The sequence below is a fragment of the Acartia tonsa genome, chromosome 14 (assembly GCF_053477335.1).
Source record: "Acartia tonsa isolate MP-2025a chromosome 14, ASM5347733v1, whole genome shotgun sequence".
Classification (NCBI taxonomy): domain Eukaryota; kingdom Metazoa; phylum Arthropoda; class Copepoda; order Calanoida; family Acartiidae; genus Acartia; species Acartia tonsa.
In genome coordinates, this window is record NC_137273.1 from 19,510,031 (window position 1) to 19,531,066 (window position 21,036).

Genomic DNA, 21,036 nt, shown 5'->3' on the forward strand with positions numbered 1-21,036 from the left:
AATTATTTTATAATTTTTTTTCAGCCATTGAACCAATTATTGCCGATGACCCCTGCGAGCCTAACCCCTGCGGGCCTAACTCCAACCCTCCCTATGAAGTCAACGGAGAATGTAAATGCTCTTGCCTGCCAGAAATGATCGGCTCGCCACCCAACTGCCGACCAGAATGCTATATCAACTCAGATTGTCCGCAGGACAAGGCTTGTATCAGCCGCAAGTGCCAGGATCCTTGTCCCGGCTTGTGTGGGGTGAATGCCTACTGCAGGGTGCGCAGCCATATTCCTATTTGTGTGTGTAACCAAGGATATCAGGGTGATCCATTCTCACAGTGCTACAGAGTTACAAGTAAGAATTTAAATATACCTTAAAATATCAGGGATCTAAAGGGATAAGACAATAGCAGATAAATTGATATACATCCCCAGTGATGCTGCACAAAATTATCCCTTCTTAGGGTTACAATTAGCTGTTGAAAACGGGAAATCTCTCAAATTAATGAAACAACCAATCAAAATTCATTAAAAGAATAAGAAAACATCATTATAGTTTTTTGGGGACTAGTGTAATATACAGTCCAAAAACCCCTCTCTCCCTTTAAAAATATACTCAAATAACTCAAATTAATTTAAATTTTTGACTTTTTATCAATGTTTTTTTTTATTTCAGCAACCACTCCTGCCCCTGACATTATTGACCCCTGCAACCCAAGTCCATGCGGTACCAATGCAGTTTGCAATGAAAGAAATGGCGCGGCATCTTGCACATGTCTTCCCGGACTTTTTGGCAACCCTTACATTGAGTGCAAACCAGAATGTACCATCAACCAGGGATGACAACCTTTTATAATTATTTGTTTTGCATGATTTGTTAGCAACATAATCCTTATTTTAAAGAAACAGGATGTTAGTCTGTCTGTTTTTGAGTGTTTAGTAGTAAGGTACAAAAAGAAATGGCCCATAGAAAAAATTACCCTGTAACTTTTGTCACTTCTTTAAGACTAAAAATCGAAAATGGAGGGACGACTTACTTCCCACCCTTTCCTTATGATGGGGATAAAAATAGTAAGATAGTTAAAAAAAATTGTCAAAAAATGAACAGGAATGCGCCACTCAACTTGCCTGTGTCAACCAGAAATGTGTTGACCCTTGTCCCGGCGTGTGCGGTCAGCATGCCACCTGCTCTGTACAGAACCACAACCCAACCTGCAGATGTGATCCGGGCTATGAGGGCAATCCTTTCTCTGCCTGCTATAGAATCACTACAAGTAAGTAGGACAAAATCTGGATGCTTTCCCCCCAAAGTGCCAAGCGAGCACAGAACCTCCCGCACCTTTATTTCTTTTTGCCTAACCAAACCTGCGTGGGGTCCAAACCGTGTGTGGCTGCCCATTACCCAGTATAACCACTTTGAGGGAAACCACCTAAAAATTTTCATTTTTACAAATGTAGCCTTATTATATTATTGAATTTGCCTTTTGCACATAGATTTTATTTTGTGAATTATGATTTATTTTTGACATAGATTTTTTTCCAAGAAAAAATGTATGAAAAGGATTCTTTGACAAAATTTAAAATATACTGAGTACATATCTAAGTGTAAAAAAAATAGAAATACAGAAAGATTTTTAGTTTATGCATTTTATACGTTGATAAGGTTAAAGTGACTTTAAAGTCCCTCTTCTAAGATAAATACTAAGTTTGGGCGGGATATCCGGAAATTTTTAATATCCGGCCGGATACTGGATATTGAAACTATCCGGATACTGGATATCCGTCTATTTTTTAATGCCGGTTATCCGGCCCGATGTCCAGTAATTTGCCGGATATCGAACTGGCCAGATATCCGACAGGAACCAGTTAACCGGCATTATAAAAACAGCCGGATATCCGGTATCCGGCCCAACCCTAATAAATACATTATATAAATTTGATACTATAATGTTCGAATCATAAATTAGAATAAGATATGAGATATACATTTTTGTTATATAGATATTTGGATCAAATTAAATTTTGAAATTTATTGTCCAATAAATCTAACAAATGTTAGTTTAAATATATATTCATTTTTCACACATAATTTGAAAAGTTTAATATTTTGATTTTACAGAAATATAAATTAGATAACCAAAATTATTAATCTTTATTTAAGATATATCATCTCCATAATAAAATAAAGTTTACACTGAAGACCATTTAAGTAGAAAAGTTTTTAAAAAGTATAGTTTTAAACTTTCCTTGTAAAAATATACATTGAATTTATTATACAAAAATTTTCTAGTATGGCTTCGAAACCGATTAATATCCATTGGATAAGAACCGGTTCAAAGTTTAAAATCTTGTATCTTATCGTATTATAGCCAGTTTTCTACTAATATTAAAATAAAAATCATAAAATTAATCTTAGTATTGAAACTTTGGGCCTTCAGACCTCCAGGGCTAACAAAACTGGTTTTAATCTTTTAATTTTTAATTTTAAATTCCGCTGAAAGCTGTCTATAATACGATGCTATAAATAACTATTCTAGGACCACAAATTCCTGAGGTAATCAACCCCTGCCAGCCCTCACCATGCGGATCAAACGCCTTGTGCAGCGAGCGCAACCGAGCCGCCGCCTGCCAATGCATTCCAGAATACTTTGGCGACCCGTACGTTGCCTGCCGACCAGAATGCGTAGTCAACTCAGATTGTCCCTCAAACAAGGCTTGTCAACGCAACAAATGTGTTGATCCTTGTCCCGGAACTTGTGGAATTAATGCCCAGTGTGATGTTAGAAATCATGTACCAACTTGTACTTGTTTTGAGGGGTACATTGGGGATCCGTTCGTGGAATGCCGACGCAAGCCTTTGAGTAAGTATAGATTTATATTTTGCATGTTGTTATGTTATGTCACTGTTTGTGAGTTGTTGAATGATGATGAAAAAGCATGATTCAAATGAATTGAACTTTTTTTTGCATTTGTAGATTTTATATATATTACATGCACTTTTAGATATTGCAACATCCTTAAAGAAACAAATTTCTTGTGGGTTGCTTTCACACAATATGCCTGTTGAGCACTGGTAAGCCCCCCCCCCTTATTTTTTAAATGAATTGAAAATAATGGGAAAGGGGTGTAGTTTTTTTTTTCTTTGCCTTATCTCTTACTATCTTACTACAGTCCTTATCTTAACCGGAATTAAAGTAATAAGAAAACAAAATAAAAACTACCCTTCACCTTTTTTCAAGTTATTTAACAAACTAAAAAGGGGGAGTTCAAAGCTCAACAAGGTATTTTGTGGGAAAGTGCCTCTTATATGGCAAACAATTATCTTTACTATCAAAGGTCTTTTCAAGAATTAATTTTACTTTTTGTCATACTATTTAAAATTGAGGACTTTAAAATTTTATAGATGAAATTTAAAAACATGAGTTAAGTATGAGATTTTATCTTCGAATACGTTTTCTACTTAGAAACCTGATATTTTTATAATTAAGATTTTCCATATGTTTTATGGCAAATTACTTTTCCTAATTTCCTTTTTTTCTTAGATTAGTAATATAATATTTTTTTCTATTTGATATTCTGTTATATTAGGTTATTTTTTTTCAAAACATTTCAATTAAGGATTGTATGTATGTGTAGTTTTTGTGTGAATGTTTTTTTATCTTTAAATTCAACCAATGGATATAGAATAAGTGGAAATTTTGAGAGATTCTCGTATACTCTGATAAATGAATCTCCCAGCTGGCTACTTTAACTATACCACCCCACTCCCCTTATGACTTTACCCCATACCCATCCCTATCCATGGAGGAACGTATTGACCAATATCTTAGCAACCTAAATTAAGGAAAATTATTCCCCTCTCACAATATCCACTTATTTTATACCCATCCCACCCCCCCCCTCTCTTTTATTTCTCTTACTTGTCTAGATTATTTGAAGACCAATTTATCTTGCTCTTTTTTTGATCACCCCCGCCCCCCATTTTCCTAAACATTTAAAAAAAAAAAAATTTTTGTCCCATATTTCAGTACACCCCCCCCCCTGCAAAATTCCCACTGCATGGTAATAATTAGTTTTGCACCCACTCTGCATCAAAATATCTTTTCAGTAATTGAACCCGTCATTAAAGAAGATCCCTGCAACCCTAACCCCTGCGGGCCCTATTCCGAACCACCCCGCCAAAATGGCGACCGCTGCGACTGCCGCTGCTTGCCGGGCATGATTGGCAACCCGCCAAACTGCCGCCCTGAATGTATCCTCAATCAAGATTGTCCCCAAGATATGGCATGTGTCCAACAAAAGTGTGTTGACCCCTGTCCTGGTTTATGCGGTATCAACGCTTATTGTTCTGTCAGAAATCATATCCCTATTTGCATCTGTAACCAAGGCTATGTGGGCAATCCATTTGCCAGCTGCCAACGTCCAACAACCACCCAACGGCCGCCGGAAATTATTCAGCCCTGCAATCCTTCTCCCTGCGGCCGGAATGCTGAATGTTCTGAACGCAACGGCGCTGCCTCATGTACATGTATCCGCGATTATATTGGAAATCCATACATTGAATGTAAACCAGAATGTACTGTGAATGCAGAATGTCCACGGGATAAGGCATGTATTAATCAACATTGTATTGATCCTTGTCCTGGTGTTTGCGGCTCACATGCATCCTGTTTTGTTACCAACCATCTGCCGCTTTGCAAATGTGATCCTGGCTATACTGGGGATGCATTTGTTGCCTGTACAAGAATTACAACACCCCCTGTGCCTACAGAAGTTATTGATCCCTGCAACCCATCACCGTGTGGAACAAACGCCATATGTTCTGACCGTCAAAGAGCAGCTGCCTGTCAGTGTATCCCAGAATATTTTGGCGATCCTTATGTAGCCTGTCGTCCCGAATGTACAATTAACCCTGAATGTCCGTCTGACAAGGCGTGTAAGAACCTGAAGTGTATCGATCCCTGTCCTGGATTGTGCGGCCTGAATGCCGAGTGTAGGACTATTAATCACAGAGCTACCTGTACCTGTATACCTGGATATATTGGGGATCCATTCACATCCTGCAGGCTTCCACCTCAAAGTAAGTATATTTTTAAAATTTTAATACCTAATAGATTTTCCAGTATGACTTTAAACCCTTTGAAGAACCGGTTGTTAGCTATACTGAAAAATCATGTATAGCATCATATTATAGACAATTTTTTTTATTAAATAAAATAAAATATGAAATAAAAATCATAAAATTAATACAATTTTTGTTAGCCTAGGCCATTGGTCCCTTGTGTCTTAAATTATTTCATTTTAATATTGGAAATCTGTTTATAATAAGATGCAATAAATAACTATTTTTAATAAGTTTAAAATTACAAAATTTCCAAATTTTCCAAATTGGATATTTTATTAAGAGTTAAATTACTATTGCAAAAATGAAACACTCTTTTTCTTTTATTATAAAATAGAATAATTATTGTTTGGTAAACGTAATATTATATAACAATACAAAAGTTGTATCTTTTGTAGAAAATTACAAGTTTTTGTGTAAAAAATTACACAAATTTTGCACTTTGCAACCCTTCATGTTAGAAAAAAAGTTATATTTTTAAAATTGCAGATTTTAAAATATATTGCTTTTCTGTTTTTCCCTCCTTACATGTTATTTATTGCTTAAATAAAGATTCAAAAGAGATTTATTTTTCTTTATACAGACCTAGCTTAATATCATTCTGTATCTTTTTGCCTGTCTAGGTATCAAGTTTTTTAGTCTATTTACAATTACAATGAAAAATTGATATATTCTATAAGACATGATTTCTTACTTTACTCTATTTCAGCTGTAGAACCAGTCATAGCTGAAGATCCCTGCGACCCCAACCCCTGCGGGCCCAATTCCAACCCGCCCCAGGTCATCGGCGACCGTTGCCGCTGCACCTGCCAGCCAGAAATGATCGGCTCGCCGCCCAACTGCCGTCCCGAATGCGTGGTCAACTCAGACTGCCCGGCCGACAAGGCTTGTATCAACCGCAAGTGCCAGGATCCTTGTCCCGGTTTGTGTGGCATCAATGCCCGATGCGAGGTCCGCAATCACCTGCCATTGTGCATCTGCTTCCAAGGTTATTTCGGAGATCCATTCTCAGAATGCAGGAAACCTGTGAGCACATCGCCAACACCCGAAATTATTGATCCCTGCCAACCATCCCCGTGTGGCATCAATGCTGTGTGTTGGGAGCGCAACGGAGCAGCATCATGCACATGTTTCCCAGAAATGTTTGGAGATCCCTACATTGAATGTAAGCCAGAATGTTCAATCAACCCCGAGTGCCCGGACGACAAGGCTTGTGTCAATAACAAGTGTGTTGACCCGTGTCCAGGTGTTTGTGGTCAGCATGCCACCTGCAGAACAACCCGCCATCAGCCCAGCTGTACATGTGATCCAGGTTACACTGGTGATCCGTTCAGATTCTGTACAAGGATTACAACAGGTATAGCTTTTTATATCAGTAGCTCAGCTATTAAAACGATGGCTGTTACTTTTCTTTAAAAAATACGTTAACTGAATATAATAATACAATAAGTTATAGACTGTTCTTTCTACTTCAAAATTATTGTTGGCCTTATTTATACAAATTGTCCTTGTTTTAATGTTTTGTGTGTGTGTGTGTGTTTTATGTTGGTTTAAAGTTCAAGGAAGCTGATATCCAATATTCAGAGCTAGAGTTCTCATACATTCACACAAAATAGAAAAATGTCTACAAAAAACATTCTCCAAATTTATGTCAAGAAAAATCCTCAAGACTTTTTATATAAATCTGCCAACAATATATTAATTTCATTTAAAAAATGTATCTTAAAATAATTTAAATTTGACTGTATCAAATGAGCCAAATTCTTGAAAATTATTACTACATACCCGTATGTATGGATAGTATTACAAAATTGTACTTATTAGGAAAGTTTGCAAAATAATATGATGTGTTTAAGAGAAAATATTAAGTTAATTCATTCAAAATTAATATAATTCAATAAAACTTTTTGATTTTTTTTTGTAAAGTTTTTTAAAAATTCTTTATTTTAGTGCCTGCTCCAACTGAAGTTATAGACCCTTGCAATCCCTCGCCTTGTGGAACCAATGCTTTCTGTACTGACCGCAACCGCGCAGCCGCCTGCCAATGCAACCCAGAAACCTTTGGCGACCCATACGTTGCCTGCCGGCCGGAATGCGTTGTCAACTCAGATTGTCCGTCAAACAAGGCTTGTCAACGGAACAAGTGTGTTGATCCCTGTCCAGGAACTTGTGGTATCAATGCCCAGTGTGATGTGAGGAATCATGTCCCCAGCTGTACATGTATACCTGGATATATTGGAGACCCCTTCACTGCATGCAGACAGAAACCTATTCGTAAGTCTCTCTCTGGTTGTAACTTACTCTTGTTCATAAGAATATTTTTTTTAAATTATCAAATTTAGCATGTTTTCACAAGTTTTTGCACCATTTTGAATCTATGCATGGTAAATGTAAGTTTATTCTTTTTGCATGAAAAAGTAAGAAAATAGATTGATCATTTTTAAAGATAGAAAATAGGTTAATTATTTTTTTTGCCAGCTTACAAGTTCCCCATCTTATTAGAATATTATTGCCTTACAATATTTCTTTCATCTTAAGGGGGATACCTAGCCCCACAGGGTCTTGCAAATTTTATCAAATCGAACACAAAAAAAATATTGTTTTTATCTTAAACTCTTATAAAAAAGATTTTAGAAGCAGAAAAGTTCTTGAAGAATATGAAATATTACACTGAATAATTATGTAAATTTTTCTCCAATTAAATTTATTAATCCCTTTTCCCTGGTCTGTATGTGTTATGGTGTGCAGGAAGGTTGTTTGATCTTTAATTGAATATGTAATATGCTTTCACTGAGAGGAGGGAGAGGACATTGGGCTGTAAATTCCAAAAGTACACAAAGTTTTTTAACCTTGTTAACCTCATTGTTGGCTCAAAAGTTTTAATTTCTTTTATAGAAAAATTTTATGTTTCTATTTTTCAATCTATAAATTTTATCTTTAGAAGGGGTAATTTTGTTTAACAACTTTAAGGATGGTTATCAATTGATTGTCCATCGTTTTATTCCTTAGAATCCCTGGCTCTTGCTAGACTGTAATTTCCCTTTCCAGGAGGTTTTCACCATATAGAAAAAAATTAACATTTTATATTTGCTAACTATTATATGGTATTTGTAGTCTAGAAATATTTTGTCTATTTCGTTTTGGAGTTTTTCTTCTGATTTAATTTTTTTCATGATTTTTCAATTCCCTGAACATACAATCTGTACATAAACTCTTTTCTGCTCTTTTGCGTTTTTATAGCTGTGTTTTAAAGTACAAAATTCTTTATTTCAAATTGTGTCCTCAAACAAATTTTTGTGTAATTTCTACAAATATTGAGATCTTTAAGTCAAAAATGTATTTCTTAACTTAAATTATCCTCCATCAAATACAGATTTTTTCCCTAGTTTTGGTTTTGATGGTTTTTGTACAGTTTATGTGGTATACAGCCATTAAAAATAATAAAAATAATTTTGTTTAATACATTTTTTTATGTTTAGCTATTGAACCAGTCATTTATGACGATCCCTGCGACCCCGACCCTTGTGGACCCAACAGCAACCCACCAAGAGTCAACGGCGACCGTTGCGACTGTTCTTGTCTGCCAGAAATGATCGGCTCGCCGCCCAACTGCCGTCCAGAATGTGTGGTCAACTCGGATTGTCCGCAGGACAAGGCTTGTATCGGCCGCAAGTGCCAGGATCCTTGTCCCGGCTTATGCGGGGTGAATGCGCAGTGTCAAGTGCGCAACCACATCCCACTGTGCATCTGCTTCTCCGGCTATGTCGGGGATCCGTTTGCTCAGTGCTATAAGCCAACATGTAAGCATGATAAATACATATCTTAATTTTAAAAAAATTTCATTTTTTTTTATTTTTAACTTTTTTTGTGATTTTTTAAAACACTTTTACCTTTACTTTTGCATGCTTAAAAAAAAACTATTTTATTAGAATTCTTGAAAAGTAAAACTTTGGTATTAAAAGAGGAAAAGAGTGTTCTAGGAATTACTAAATTGATCAAAATTAATTGTAAAGTTCGGTAGACTTTTGTAGCCAATTTACTTTTTACTTTTCTACCAGGATTAAATTTTACCACATGTTTTAAATATAAACTTTCTTAAGTTTATACAGGGGGAAAATAAAGAAGCTGTTATAATGCCTGATAAAAAATGACATCATACAATACAAATGACCAATGTTAGGCCAATATACATTTTACCATTGATCAATTTCAATGCATACTGGCCTATAATTTTTTTAATTTGTATGGTATGACGTCATTTTTTATTAGGCACTATAAGTTGCTTTAAAAATCAATTTTCAATATAAAGTAGAGGTGGAATTTTTTAATAATTTTCCTTTTCATCCAAAAAATCTAATTTCTTATCTAAACACAACTAATGAAAAAATACTTATATAAACTTATAAAGATATGGTCATATTGATGAATTGGCTTTTTTTGACTTACATCAAAGATTTATGTAAAAGAAATCATATATAATTGTTTGATATTATTTTTTTAGCAAGCAAAGTAGGGTTAAAAGCATGTAAAAATTCACAATTATTACTTAGTTATAAGCATGTTGAATTTTTCAACAAAAGCACTTATAGTTTAGTAATTTTTTGAGCATAATTTTGAAACTACATGCATGTTTTGTATATTTCAGCTGCACGCCCAATAGAAGTAATCGAACCCTGCAACCCCAGCCCTTGTGGCATCAACGCCGAGTGCACAGAACGTGGAACAGCTGCATCATGTGCATGCATCCGCGACTACATCGGCAACCCTTACATTGAATGCAAACCGGAATGCGTTGTCAACCCTGAGTGTCCACGTGACAAGGCATGTGTAAACCAGCACTGTGTTGACCCGTGTCCGGGAGTGTGTGGGGCACACGCCACGTGTTATGTGACCAATCATGTGCCCCTGTGTAGGTGTGATCCTGGATTCACTGGGGACGCGTTTGTGTCGTGTCGTAGGATAACAACACGTAAGTTTTTGTTTTGGGTTTGTTTTGCTAGGAGTTGTGTACACTTGAAATCCCGCCATTTTGACAAGTACGTGGATGCCAAATCAGAATGTAACCATAAAACTTATTACAAATATAGATAACTTATTTCTACAAATGCCAGCAAACTCAATTTTGCATGAATAATTACATGAAAAAGAAATAATTTTTTTTTTATGAGTGGTCTATATTTCTGAATTGTTAACCCTGTGCTATGTTTTGTTAGGTTAAAAAGTTAAAACAGGCCCTTTTTATTGTTTGTAGTGTTATTGTTGTATTGTTGATTTTATCATATTTATTGTTGTTAGTTTGTAAATGTTTTTTTTTGCATTTTATCAAAAGCACTTTAAAAGTTAGTACTTAGCACTTTGAAAAGTGTCATGTTTGTTTAATTAAATTTCGCATTTTGAGAAGTATTGTGCACTTAAAAAGTGTTGTTATGTCTTAAAATTTTGCATAGTTGAAAATTATATATTGCACTTCTTAAAGTGTGTTGTTAGCACTGTATTTTGTGTGCACTGTTAAAAATTAACTTTTCTTTTGTCCTTATAGCACGACCAGAGCTGCCGCAGCCTGTCGACCCTTGCAACCCATCGCCTTGCGGCCAGAACGCAGTCTGCAACTCGCGCTCCGGCGCCGCCGCATGTCAGTGCATCCCAGAGTACTTTGGCGATCCTTATGTTGCATGCCGACCAGAATGTACGACAAACGCCGAGTGTCCATCGACACTGGCCTGTCAGAATCTGCACTGTGTTGACCCCTGTCCTGGTGCCCAGTGTGGTGTGAACGCCCAGTGCTCTGTGGTCAACCATATACCCAACTGTGTCTGTGACAGAGGCTACATTGGCGACCCCTTCACCGCCTGTAGATTGCCACCTAAACGTAAGTTTTTTTTGATGTTTTAATTTATGATGTTGCAGATTTTTTTGTTTGAAATTTCATATATAATGCATGTATTTTTAATAGTATTTATTCCAAAGCATGATCACTATTAGTAATTCCTTTTTACTATGTAACACTGAATGGAATTTCAAATAAAAGTGTTTGTAACCTTTGATATATTTATTTAATGTTGATTTGAACTTACCAAAATGTTTAATAGATAATAATTTTTAAAAGTTTTATTAGAAAAATAAACTTTTGTGATATTTGAATATTTATTATGTCTTCAGCTGTTGAACCAGTTTATGTTGACCCATGTGATCCAAACCCATGTGGACCAAACAGCAACCCACCAAGAGTCATCGGTGACCGTTGTCAATGCTCCTGCCTTCCAGAAATGATTGGCTCGCCGCCCAACTGCCGTCCAGAGTGTACAGTCAACTCGGATTGTCCGCAGGACAAGGCTTGTATCAACCGCAAGTGCCAGGATCCTTGTCCTGGCTTGTGTGGAGTGAATGCTGTGTGCAACGTTAGGAACCATGTGCCACTGTGTCAGTGTATCCAAGGATATATTGGGGACCCATTCTCACAATGCTATAGACCAACAAGTAAGTAAATTTTACAGGAATATAGAAAGGGGTATTTACCCAACCCTCTCCCTCCTCCTTTACATTTTTTTTGTTGGGGGGGGGGGGGGTGCAATATCATTATGTCAAAAAATTTCCTGATTTATAAAAAAAATGGCTTTACATTGATTTTTGAAGGGTTTAAGACTTCTAAAATTAGGATCATTAAGAAATAAATTGAACTGAGCAGTCAAATTTTTGAGTTCAAATATCTTTTTTTTTCAAAGTGCAATAATCTTTTTTTTTGAAATTGATAGGACAATTCTATCATGCACAAATACACAAAAAGAGCTAACCAAGATTTTATCAAATACCAAGATCCTTTAATTTTTCAATGTTTTGTCTTTTCATTTGTTTCTTTTTCAATACAATTCTTTAGAAAATAATTTATGGTTGTTTAAGAAGGATGTAATTTTCTTTATTTTAGCCTTTTGTTGTATAACAAAAGAAAATATTTTCAAGTGATTTATTAATTTTGTCAAGCACCTATCCTTTTTTACATCACACATTAAGTGTTTTTAGATGGTACTTAAGATTTTATTATCATTTTTCAATGTGATTTTTATAAGAATTGGATATTTAATTATAATAACTTTTGATGACAGACAATTTGGGGGTCCATTTTATACCGTACATTTTCTGTACATATGTTTTTTTCGTGTTAAAAAAATATTTTTATAGGTTTAGTAAAAAATTTTTTTTTAAAGGCTTAATAAATAAATTAAACTTTGAAGCAGATTTTAGTGGTTTTGTACTCTATAAGCGAACATTTTAGACTACTGGATATCTCTCACCTATTTTTATTATGAAGAATATTTACATAATTTTTTTTAAAAAAGTTTCATAACTTATAAATTGATGTCGTCCATTGAGGCACAATTAAGAGTTACAGGATCTTTTATATTTGGAAATACTCATTTTTAATCAGTTATAATACAATGGACGATTGTTTATCTTCCCTCAAATTTTAATAAACAAAAATATTACATTTTGTTCTAATATACTCCTCCAATCTTTTAATTTACTTGTTATGAACTAGTTGATAAGAATATAAAGAAAGAGTAATTTCCTGTCCATTGTCCTCTCCCTTTTTGCTAATGATACCTGACCATTATTTTGGCAAATTATTAAAATAATCTTTTTTTAGCAACTACCCCAAGACCAGAAATCATTGATCCCTGCCGGCCGTCGCCCTGCGGTATCAACGCCGAATGTCGGGAGCGCACTGGAGCTGCCAGCTGTACCTGTCTGCCCGGCCTGTTCGGCGACCCGTACATCGAATGCAAACCCGAGTGTACCATCAACCCCGAGTGTGCCCCCACCCTGGCGTGTATCCAGCAAAAGTGCCAGGATCCTTGTCCCGGAGTGTGCGGCGCAAACGCGCAATGCTCCGTCCGCAATCATCTGGCGCAATGCACATGTAATCCCGGCTACATTGGCGATCCTTTCACCGCATGCTACAAGCGACCAACCCCGCCGCCGCCGACTGAAATTATTGATCCATGCAACCCAACACCGTGTGGATCCAATGCAGTTTGCAGTGAACGCAACCGTGCAGCCGCCTGTCAATGTATCCCAGAATATTTTGGTGATCCATATGTAGCCTGTCGTCCTGAATGTGTTATTAACGCTGATTGTCCAACAACCAAACAGTGTAGGAACCTTAAGTGTGTTGATCCATGTCCAGGTCTGTGTGGCAGTAATGCATACTGCAAGGTGGCCAACCATGTGCCTATTTGTGTGTGCAATCAGGGATACATTGGGGATCCATTTGTGGCCTGCAGAAGACCTCCACCACGTAAGTATATTTACATTTTCAGCACAGCTACTCAATGCCTAATGAATGTCTGTAAGCCAATCTAGATTTACTGTAGCTAAAATCATCATTTATTTATCTAACTAAGCTTGTTCCATCTTTTATAATTGAAATGTTTTTAAAAAGGGCATATTCTCTATGCCAGTTCCAAAATAAAAAGCTCTATTTATTTTTTTTATGATTGTAATCAACTTTCTTTTAATAAATTTTTCATTTAAAACTTTTATAAAGGTTTCTTTTTAAAAAGTTAAGAAAAAGAAAAATTGTAAAGAAGAATTTAAAAAAATACACCTTAGAAAGAAAATAATTTGTAGCAGTTAAAACCCATAATAGCATTGTAAATAGAAACATATTACATTTCTTTCAAACTTAATGTGCCAGAAGATTTTATTAAAATAATTTTTAGGATTTACTTCTTAGAAATTGCATTTTTGAAGACTATAAAAATATTTTTCATACTTTCATGTTACAATACATTTGAGTACTTAAACATGTAAGCTAAAACTTATGTTCGCTTTTAGGGTAGGTCAGGTTAGGTTATCTTTGGTTAAGGGTAGCCTCGAAGGGTTAGGACAATGAAGCTATTGGCCCCACAGGGTTATTGTCCATCTCACCAAACTTTAATTTTTTTTAAAATAAGGGAGTTGGTTGCTTTGCTCTCTATGCACTTTAAATTAAAGCACATTTTTTCTAAATAAGCCTGAAGGAAAGTTTTTATTTCTAATTTGATTTAAAAGCTAAAATTATCTTGTAATTGTTTCACTTCTTGTTTACATGATTTTTGAAAATGGTTGAATTATTACAACACCAAAAAATTTTATGTCCCAGTTAAATAGAAATAAAAATTGTTAAGCTTTCATTAAACCTATTTAATTGTCTATAAAAATACAAATTTGGCCTAATTTTCTAGCTTTGATTCTAGTACTTTTATATTTATTTTAATTGTGAGCTAAAATGCTGTAACTTTTTGAACTTTATTGGTTTTCAATAAACAATTTTATGGTTATATTTTGCCACTTCTTTTGCTATTTTTAACTCTAAAATAATTTGGACAAAATTATCTTTTTTTCAGCTGTTGAACCCGTGGAATATATCGATCCCTGTGATCCTAACCCCTGCGGACCCAACTCCAACCCGCCCCAGACAATCGGTGAACGTTGTGAGTGCTCGTGCCTGCCGGGAATGATCGGCTCGCCACCCAACTGCCGCCCCGAGTGCGTGGTCAACTCCGAGTGCCCGCAGGACAAGGCTTGTATCAACCAGAAGTGCCAGGATCCTTGTCCTGGCCTGTGTGGTATCAACGCATACTGTAGAGTGAGAAATCATGCCCCCATCTGTGTGTGTAACCAGGGCTATGTGGGCGATCCTTTCTCAGCTTGTCAGCTGCCCCCAAGTAAGTTTTCATTCTTGTTTTCATTTTTTTAAAGAAAGTCAAATAACAAAGTTGACAAAACATCCATAAGTAAGAAAACACAAACAAACAATATTCAGTACAGTTATTTTAAACTTTAGTTCTGTTTTTAAATGAAGAAAATAAGATATTAATGATTGATTTCTGTTTGGGGTAAGTGGGTTTAATTAGCCAATACTTTTATTTAGAATAATCCAGTTAGGGAGTTGAATCCATTTTTATAGAAGCAGAAATATAATCTACTAGAGTTGGCTCGATATATTTATCTCCCTATTGGCTAGTTTTCTATATGCATATCTATTTCTCAATAAATCTATTTTTCTCACCCGGCATTACTATCTAAAAGAAAGTAAATATTTAATAATTTAAATGATTTTTAAAAGATTTTTTTTAATTATATTTTTTTCTTTACATTACCATCACCAAAGGGTTAATGATGATGATTACAATTTTAGTTTAATATTTGAACACACAAAATGTCGCCACAATCGAATTCTTTTAAAACATAGTTTTCTTAAATTTATCATATTATAAATTAAAATTTTCTTTTTTATGATTAGAAATTAAATACATCAATATAAGGTAAATAGCAACATGAAATGAAAAAAATGAATTTATTTTTAATAAAGTAAAATAATGGGTCTTATCGTTCTGGGCAATGAGAGTTTATTATGGATTATTGGAGCACTATGAGTTTTAATCATATATTCCTTGGAAAACTTGAGCTCGTTTTAGACATTTATTTCCTATATAGATCTGACATGGATCTTGAAGCAATTAAGCAGGCCGTTTTGTACATGTTAAAAATTGGAAGATTTCATTAAATAAAAGTAATTGCAAATATACTTAGTAAATGATTATGGTTTGGACCCTCTAAAACCAAGAGAGGGGAAAGGAGAATCTTACATTTCAAAAATCGTATCGGCGTTGAAGATATCTTCACCAAGAGAAGGAAAAGTAGAATCTTACATTTCAAAAATCGTATCGGCGTTGAAGATATCTTCACCAAGAGAGGGGAAAGTGGAAAGGTAGATTACAGTTTTAGAGGGTCCAAACCATAATCATAGATTATATTTCTGCTTCTATAAAAATGGATTCAACTCCCTAACTGTAATCGCACACTGTTTTTGAAGTAAATAAATTTGATGTAAAAATTATTTAATTTTCTCCAAAGTTTAGTTGAAAATTGAAAAATCAAATAATCAGTTATATATTTAAACTTTCTGTACTGTCAATACATTTTTAGCAAATCAATTATATTTTAAATATAAATATGCGTAGTAACTTTTGTAAAGTTTTGATAAAGTTGTCTACTTTTATGTCTAGCAATTATAGATTATATGTCTGTATAGCTACTTTAAGTAGATTTATTTATAAACTTATAAGATTTTTTAAAAACATTTCTTGATTTAGATTTAAATTTATTACCCTAGATGGTCAGCCTAAAAAGCAATTTCTAGCAGAAAAAGATATTGTTATTATTTAGTCACATATGGTTTAAACATATTATACAAGATAAGAAATAATTAGACGCTTTAATTTCCATCAGCAAAACTTTATACTGAGGAATAAAAAGAATAACTTTTAGTACCTAAATAATGTGTACACTTTCTAGCCAATGATTTTGTCTGATTGTTCCTATCGGTTCAATTAAGTGAATTGGGATCTAGGCTTTCTATATTTATTCTATTTCCACAGTTTGTGGGACGTGGGTGGAAATTTTAATTTTTTGAAATATTTTATTTTATTCCCAGATATATTAATCGATATATTATTACTTGGATGTTGCACCAGATTTTCATGTACTATCATAAACTGATGCCTGCAGCTGACTAAAATAATGATATATTCCACCCTTTTATCCAACCCCATCCCCTCCTACTACATGAACTTCATATTAAATTTACGACAAATTTCCTCTGTCAATATATTCACGTATGTCCTATATCCATTTATATATTATTAATTATAATACAAATATATTCATCTAGGCACCATCTTACCAGTTGTGGTGGTCGACCCCTGCAACCCATCTCCCTGCGGCATCAACGCGCTGTGCAGCGAACGCAACCAGGCGGCCAGCTGTACCTGTATCCGCGACTACACCGGCAACCCCTACATCGAATGCAAGCCAGAGTGTGTTGTGAACCCCGAGTGCCCACGGCACTTGGCCTGTGTCAACCAACACTGTGTGGATCCATGTCCGGGCGTGTGTGGGGTCCACGCGACTTGCACTGTGCAGAATCATTTCCCTGTGTGCCGTTGTGATCCGGGATATGAAGGCGATGCCTTTGTGGCTTGTCGTAGAATTACAACACGTAAGTATATTTATTTCTAACTGAAAAGCTTTTATAAAAAAAATTATTTATATCTAATTTTTTTGAGAATCAAAGGGATCTTAAGGGAAAAGACAACAAATTATAAAATAATATACATCCTCAATAATGATTATATTTTTGGTTTTGGACATTACTTGTTTGTAACCAACAAATTAAAATTCAATAAAAGTACCCAAAGTTGTTGAGCTAACAAATAAGATAACATTGTTAAAAAAAACTTTAGGTACCTATAAATTCTAAGTTTACATTTTAAAAAAAATAATTAATTTTATTTGTTATAGCCCCTGCTCCGACAGAAGTAATAGATCCCTGCAACCCAACCCCCTGCGGAGACAACGCCATTTGCAGCGACCGTGCCCGAGCCGCCGCCTGCCAATGCATCCCAGAATATTTTGGCGACCCATACGTTGCCTGCCGCCCTGAATGTACCATCAATGCGGATTGCCCAAGCACGCGCGCCTGCCAGAACCTACACTGTGTGGACCCTTGTCCCGGTGTCTGTGGCATTAATGCCAAGTGTCAAGTAATTAATCATCTGCCAACGTGCACGTGCTTACCTGGCTATAGAGGAGATCCGTTCTCGGCCTGCTCCCTGATACCACCACGTAAGTATATTTATACATGTGTGTTACAGACCGACATACTGACAGATATAGGAACTGATAGCTCTTTAAAAAACTATATTCTTATATATATGAACATGGGAAAAGGATAAAATTAATTCTAAAAAAGTGTCTTTTATGCCCATACCCCCATCCCCCATTTTTTGGGAAATAAATTTGTGAGTGAGTGATTTTTCCTATCCATAACTTAACATAACCTGCCCTAAGATTATAAACAAAACAAAATTACCTCCCTTTCCCTTGTTAATTTCAATTTTAAAAAAAAATTGTTAAAATATTTTTTTAAGCCTCATCCAATTCAATTTAATAAACTTATTTTTCTTTTTTTCAGCTGTCTTGCCAGTCATACCTGATGATCCATGCGACCCCAACCCCTGCGGGCCCAACTCTAACCCACCACGAGTTGTCGGCGACCGTTGCCAATGCACGTGTCTTCCAGAAATGATTGGCTCGCCACCCAACTGCCGTCCCGAGTGCGTCATCAACTCTGACTGTCCGCAGGACAAGGCCTGTATTAACCGAAAGTGCCAGGATCCTTGTCCCGGCCTGTGCGGCATCAACGCGTACTGCTCTGTCAGGAACCATATTCCTATCTGTATCTGTAACCAGGGGTATGTGGGTGATCCATTCTCTACCTGCTACAGACCAACAAGTAAGTTGTTTAGTAGCGCAGCTACTCAATAATTATAACATGTAAATTAATTTTTTTTTATTTCCTATTATTTTTCCCTACAAATTGATTAATTGTTGTGTTTAAACAATATTCGATTTATAATTACCTGGATGTTGCACCAAATTTTCACAGTTGGCTTTAATAACCTATTTACCTCATCTCTGCCATTACTACTGGAAGAACAAACTGACCAATAAATGAGAACCATTGTATTTTATTTTTAAGACAAATTTCCCCCTGTCATCTTATCCATATTTGAAATACAAACTAATTTCAGCTACACCCTTGCCGCCAACTGACCCTTGCAACCCAACACCCTGCGGCACCAACGCTGAATGCAGCGGCCGCGTTGGCGGATCTGCCAGTTGTACCTGTCTACCCGGCCTGCAGGGCAACCCATACATTGAATGCAAGCCAGAGTGCTCCATCAACCCCGACTGTCCACAGCAGTTGGCCTGTATGAACAACAAGTGCCGCGACCCGTGTCCCGGCGTTTGCGGCTCGCGGGCCACCTGCAGCGTGCAGAATCATAGGCCGCAGTGCCGATGCGATCCGGGATTGATTGGTGATCCTTTCACTGCATGTTATCCACCACCAACAAGTATTCTTTTCTTTCATTTTAGATCTTTTTCTGGTATTTTTTATACACCACTTTTTTACATTTTTGTAATTTTAAAGCATGACAATGATTTTTTTGCTGCATAAAAAATGCCATTAATAGACCAAACATGTAGCTTTAGCATTATTTTAGTATTTATAAGAGTATGATAGTGTGTTTTTGTGACTTTGAATGCTTAAAAATCACAGTGTTTTTGTTTCTGCATCAGAATGTTTTTTTTGCACATTGTCTTGAATAAATAAGCAAGTGTGTTTTTGGTGTATGCTGTTTGATAAAATTGTGTTTTATTATAGTTTTTATTGCACTAATGTTTGCTGAAAGATTATTATTTGTCTTTAAAATTCACTGCATTTAGAAAATTAACACCATTTTTTTGCAATTTTAAAAATTTGCATGGTAGCTTCAAAGCGCATGGTTTTATTTGTTGCTTTGGTGTTTTATTTTTCGCTTTGGAGTGTGTTTGTGTGTGTTTAAGTGAGTTTTTTTTGGTTTAAATTATAAGGTACATTGTTAGGTATTTGGTTATGGAGTAGAAAAAATGCTTTTATTAAATTTTTAGGTCTACATACAAGATGGAGAAGGACATTTGTTGGCGCTTTTTATACATTTATTTTAGATATCAAATTATAATTAAAGTCAATTATTTTCAAATTCTAATAGTACAACAACTATTAACATTTAACCTAATTGACTTTTAAATAAAATTAATTCCCAATAAAATAGTATGATAGAGATTTTGTTGATTAAGAATTTTTTAAAAAAGGAAAATTATCATAAAATACAGGGCTCGGCAGCAGCGCATAAGTTGCGATTAACCCTTAAATTTTAACCCGTTTGGGTGTTTCAAAAATATTTTAGAAGAGAGGGATTGCCATGTTTGGGTGAGGTTTAGACCTCTTACTGATTTTTTTAAATTGTAAAGGGTTGATTTTTCTAAAGATTACAGGCGGCATACGCGCGGCTGCTGAGCCCTGATAAAATCTCTATGCTATTATTTTAAATTGGCTACACCCAGGGACATGAAATAGGATTCTGATAATTAATATAAATTAGTTCACAAAATGTCTATAAATATTTTAGGTCAACCATTTTCAACCTTTTTTTTACTTTTGTGAACTTGGCTTATGAAAAGCAGAATTCTTTATCATGTACCTGCCACCAATGCAATAAAACTAACTTTACCTTATTTGTTAGCCACCCCACGGCCACGAGACCCGTGCAACCCTAACCCCTGCGGGGCCAACGCTGACCCATCAAGACGCGGCAACACCTGCGTCTGCGAGTGCCGGCCCGAATATTTTGGAGATCCGTACAGCGGCTGCAGACCCGAGTGTGTTATCAATGAGGATTGTGCTAAGAATAAGGCTTGTGTCAGGTAAAGATTAAAATTTAGATAATGGACTATAAAAAAATCTTCCCCTTAAAACTTTATAAACTAGTCTCCAGATTGGCTTCGAAACAGATTATTATCCGCTGGAATAGAACCAGTTCTAGGTCATTCTGAAAAATCATTTATCATTACATATAATACCTATACATTTTTTTAAATCATAATATTTTGTTACTCCGGCCCTTCGACCCCTCGGGGCTAACAAAACTGAAATTAATCTTAAAATTTTCACTTTTACTATCCGTGGAAAGCTGTCTATAATACTAATATCCTATTTGTTTCTTGACGGATATAGGTAAACAATTTATAAATTTTATTTTTACTCTAGCTTTATAAGTTAACATACTCATAGCATATTTGTTAAAAACCTATTTGTATTCTTAGTATTGTCTTTTTGTTGTAAATAAAATTTTCTATTTACATTTTGAACAAAAGTAAAAATGTTTAGTAATATTTCATTGCATTATTTTGACCCCCGTTTTGTCAGGTTTTTTTTTATTGTCCACTACAAACGGATAAAGTTATTTGTACAGTAGCTTTAATCAAATTTAATAAAAA

The 21,036-nt window shown here is 35.3% G+C and overlaps 1 protein-coding gene across 7 annotated transcripts in view; it reads left to right on the forward strand.

Moving 5' to 3' along the window:
* dpy (fibrillin-like protein dumpy) overlaps positions 1 to 21,036 on the forward strand; it is a 256,661-nt gene that overhangs the window by 204,976 nt on the left and 30,649 nt on the right. For 6 of the 7 annotated variants that reach the window (XM_080147847.1, XM_080147848.1, XM_080147849.1 and 3 more), the window contains 18 exons: positions 25 to 345; positions 667 to 824; positions 1,096 to 1,264; positions 2,528 to 2,851; positions 4,099 to 5,070; positions 5,822 to 6,469; positions 7,063 to 7,386; positions 8,592 to 8,912; positions 9,758 to 10,081; positions 10,652 to 10,981; positions 11,272 to 11,589; positions 12,755 to 13,405; positions 14,496 to 14,816; positions 16,826 to 17,152; positions 17,455 to 17,778; positions 18,128 to 18,448; positions 18,747 to 19,070; positions 20,283 to 20,463. In XM_080147847.1, coding sequence (XP_080003973.1) covers positions 25 to 345; positions 667 to 824; positions 1,096 to 1,264; positions 2,528 to 2,851; positions 4,099 to 5,070; positions 5,822 to 6,469; positions 7,063 to 7,386; positions 8,592 to 8,912; positions 9,758 to 10,081; positions 10,652 to 10,981; positions 11,272 to 11,589; positions 12,755 to 13,405; positions 14,496 to 14,816; positions 16,826 to 17,152; positions 17,455 to 17,778; positions 18,128 to 18,448; positions 18,747 to 19,070; positions 20,283 to 20,463 — 6,658 coding nt within the window. The remainder of the gene's footprint in view (positions 1 to 24; positions 346 to 666; positions 825 to 1,095; positions 1,265 to 2,527; positions 2,852 to 4,098; positions 5,071 to 5,821; positions 6,470 to 7,062; positions 7,387 to 8,591; positions 8,913 to 9,757; positions 10,082 to 10,651; positions 10,982 to 11,271; positions 11,590 to 12,754; positions 13,406 to 14,495; positions 14,817 to 16,825; positions 17,153 to 17,454; positions 17,779 to 18,127; positions 18,449 to 18,746; positions 19,071 to 20,282; positions 20,464 to 21,036) is intronic. The other variant, XM_080147851.1, reaches the window with a different exon arrangement.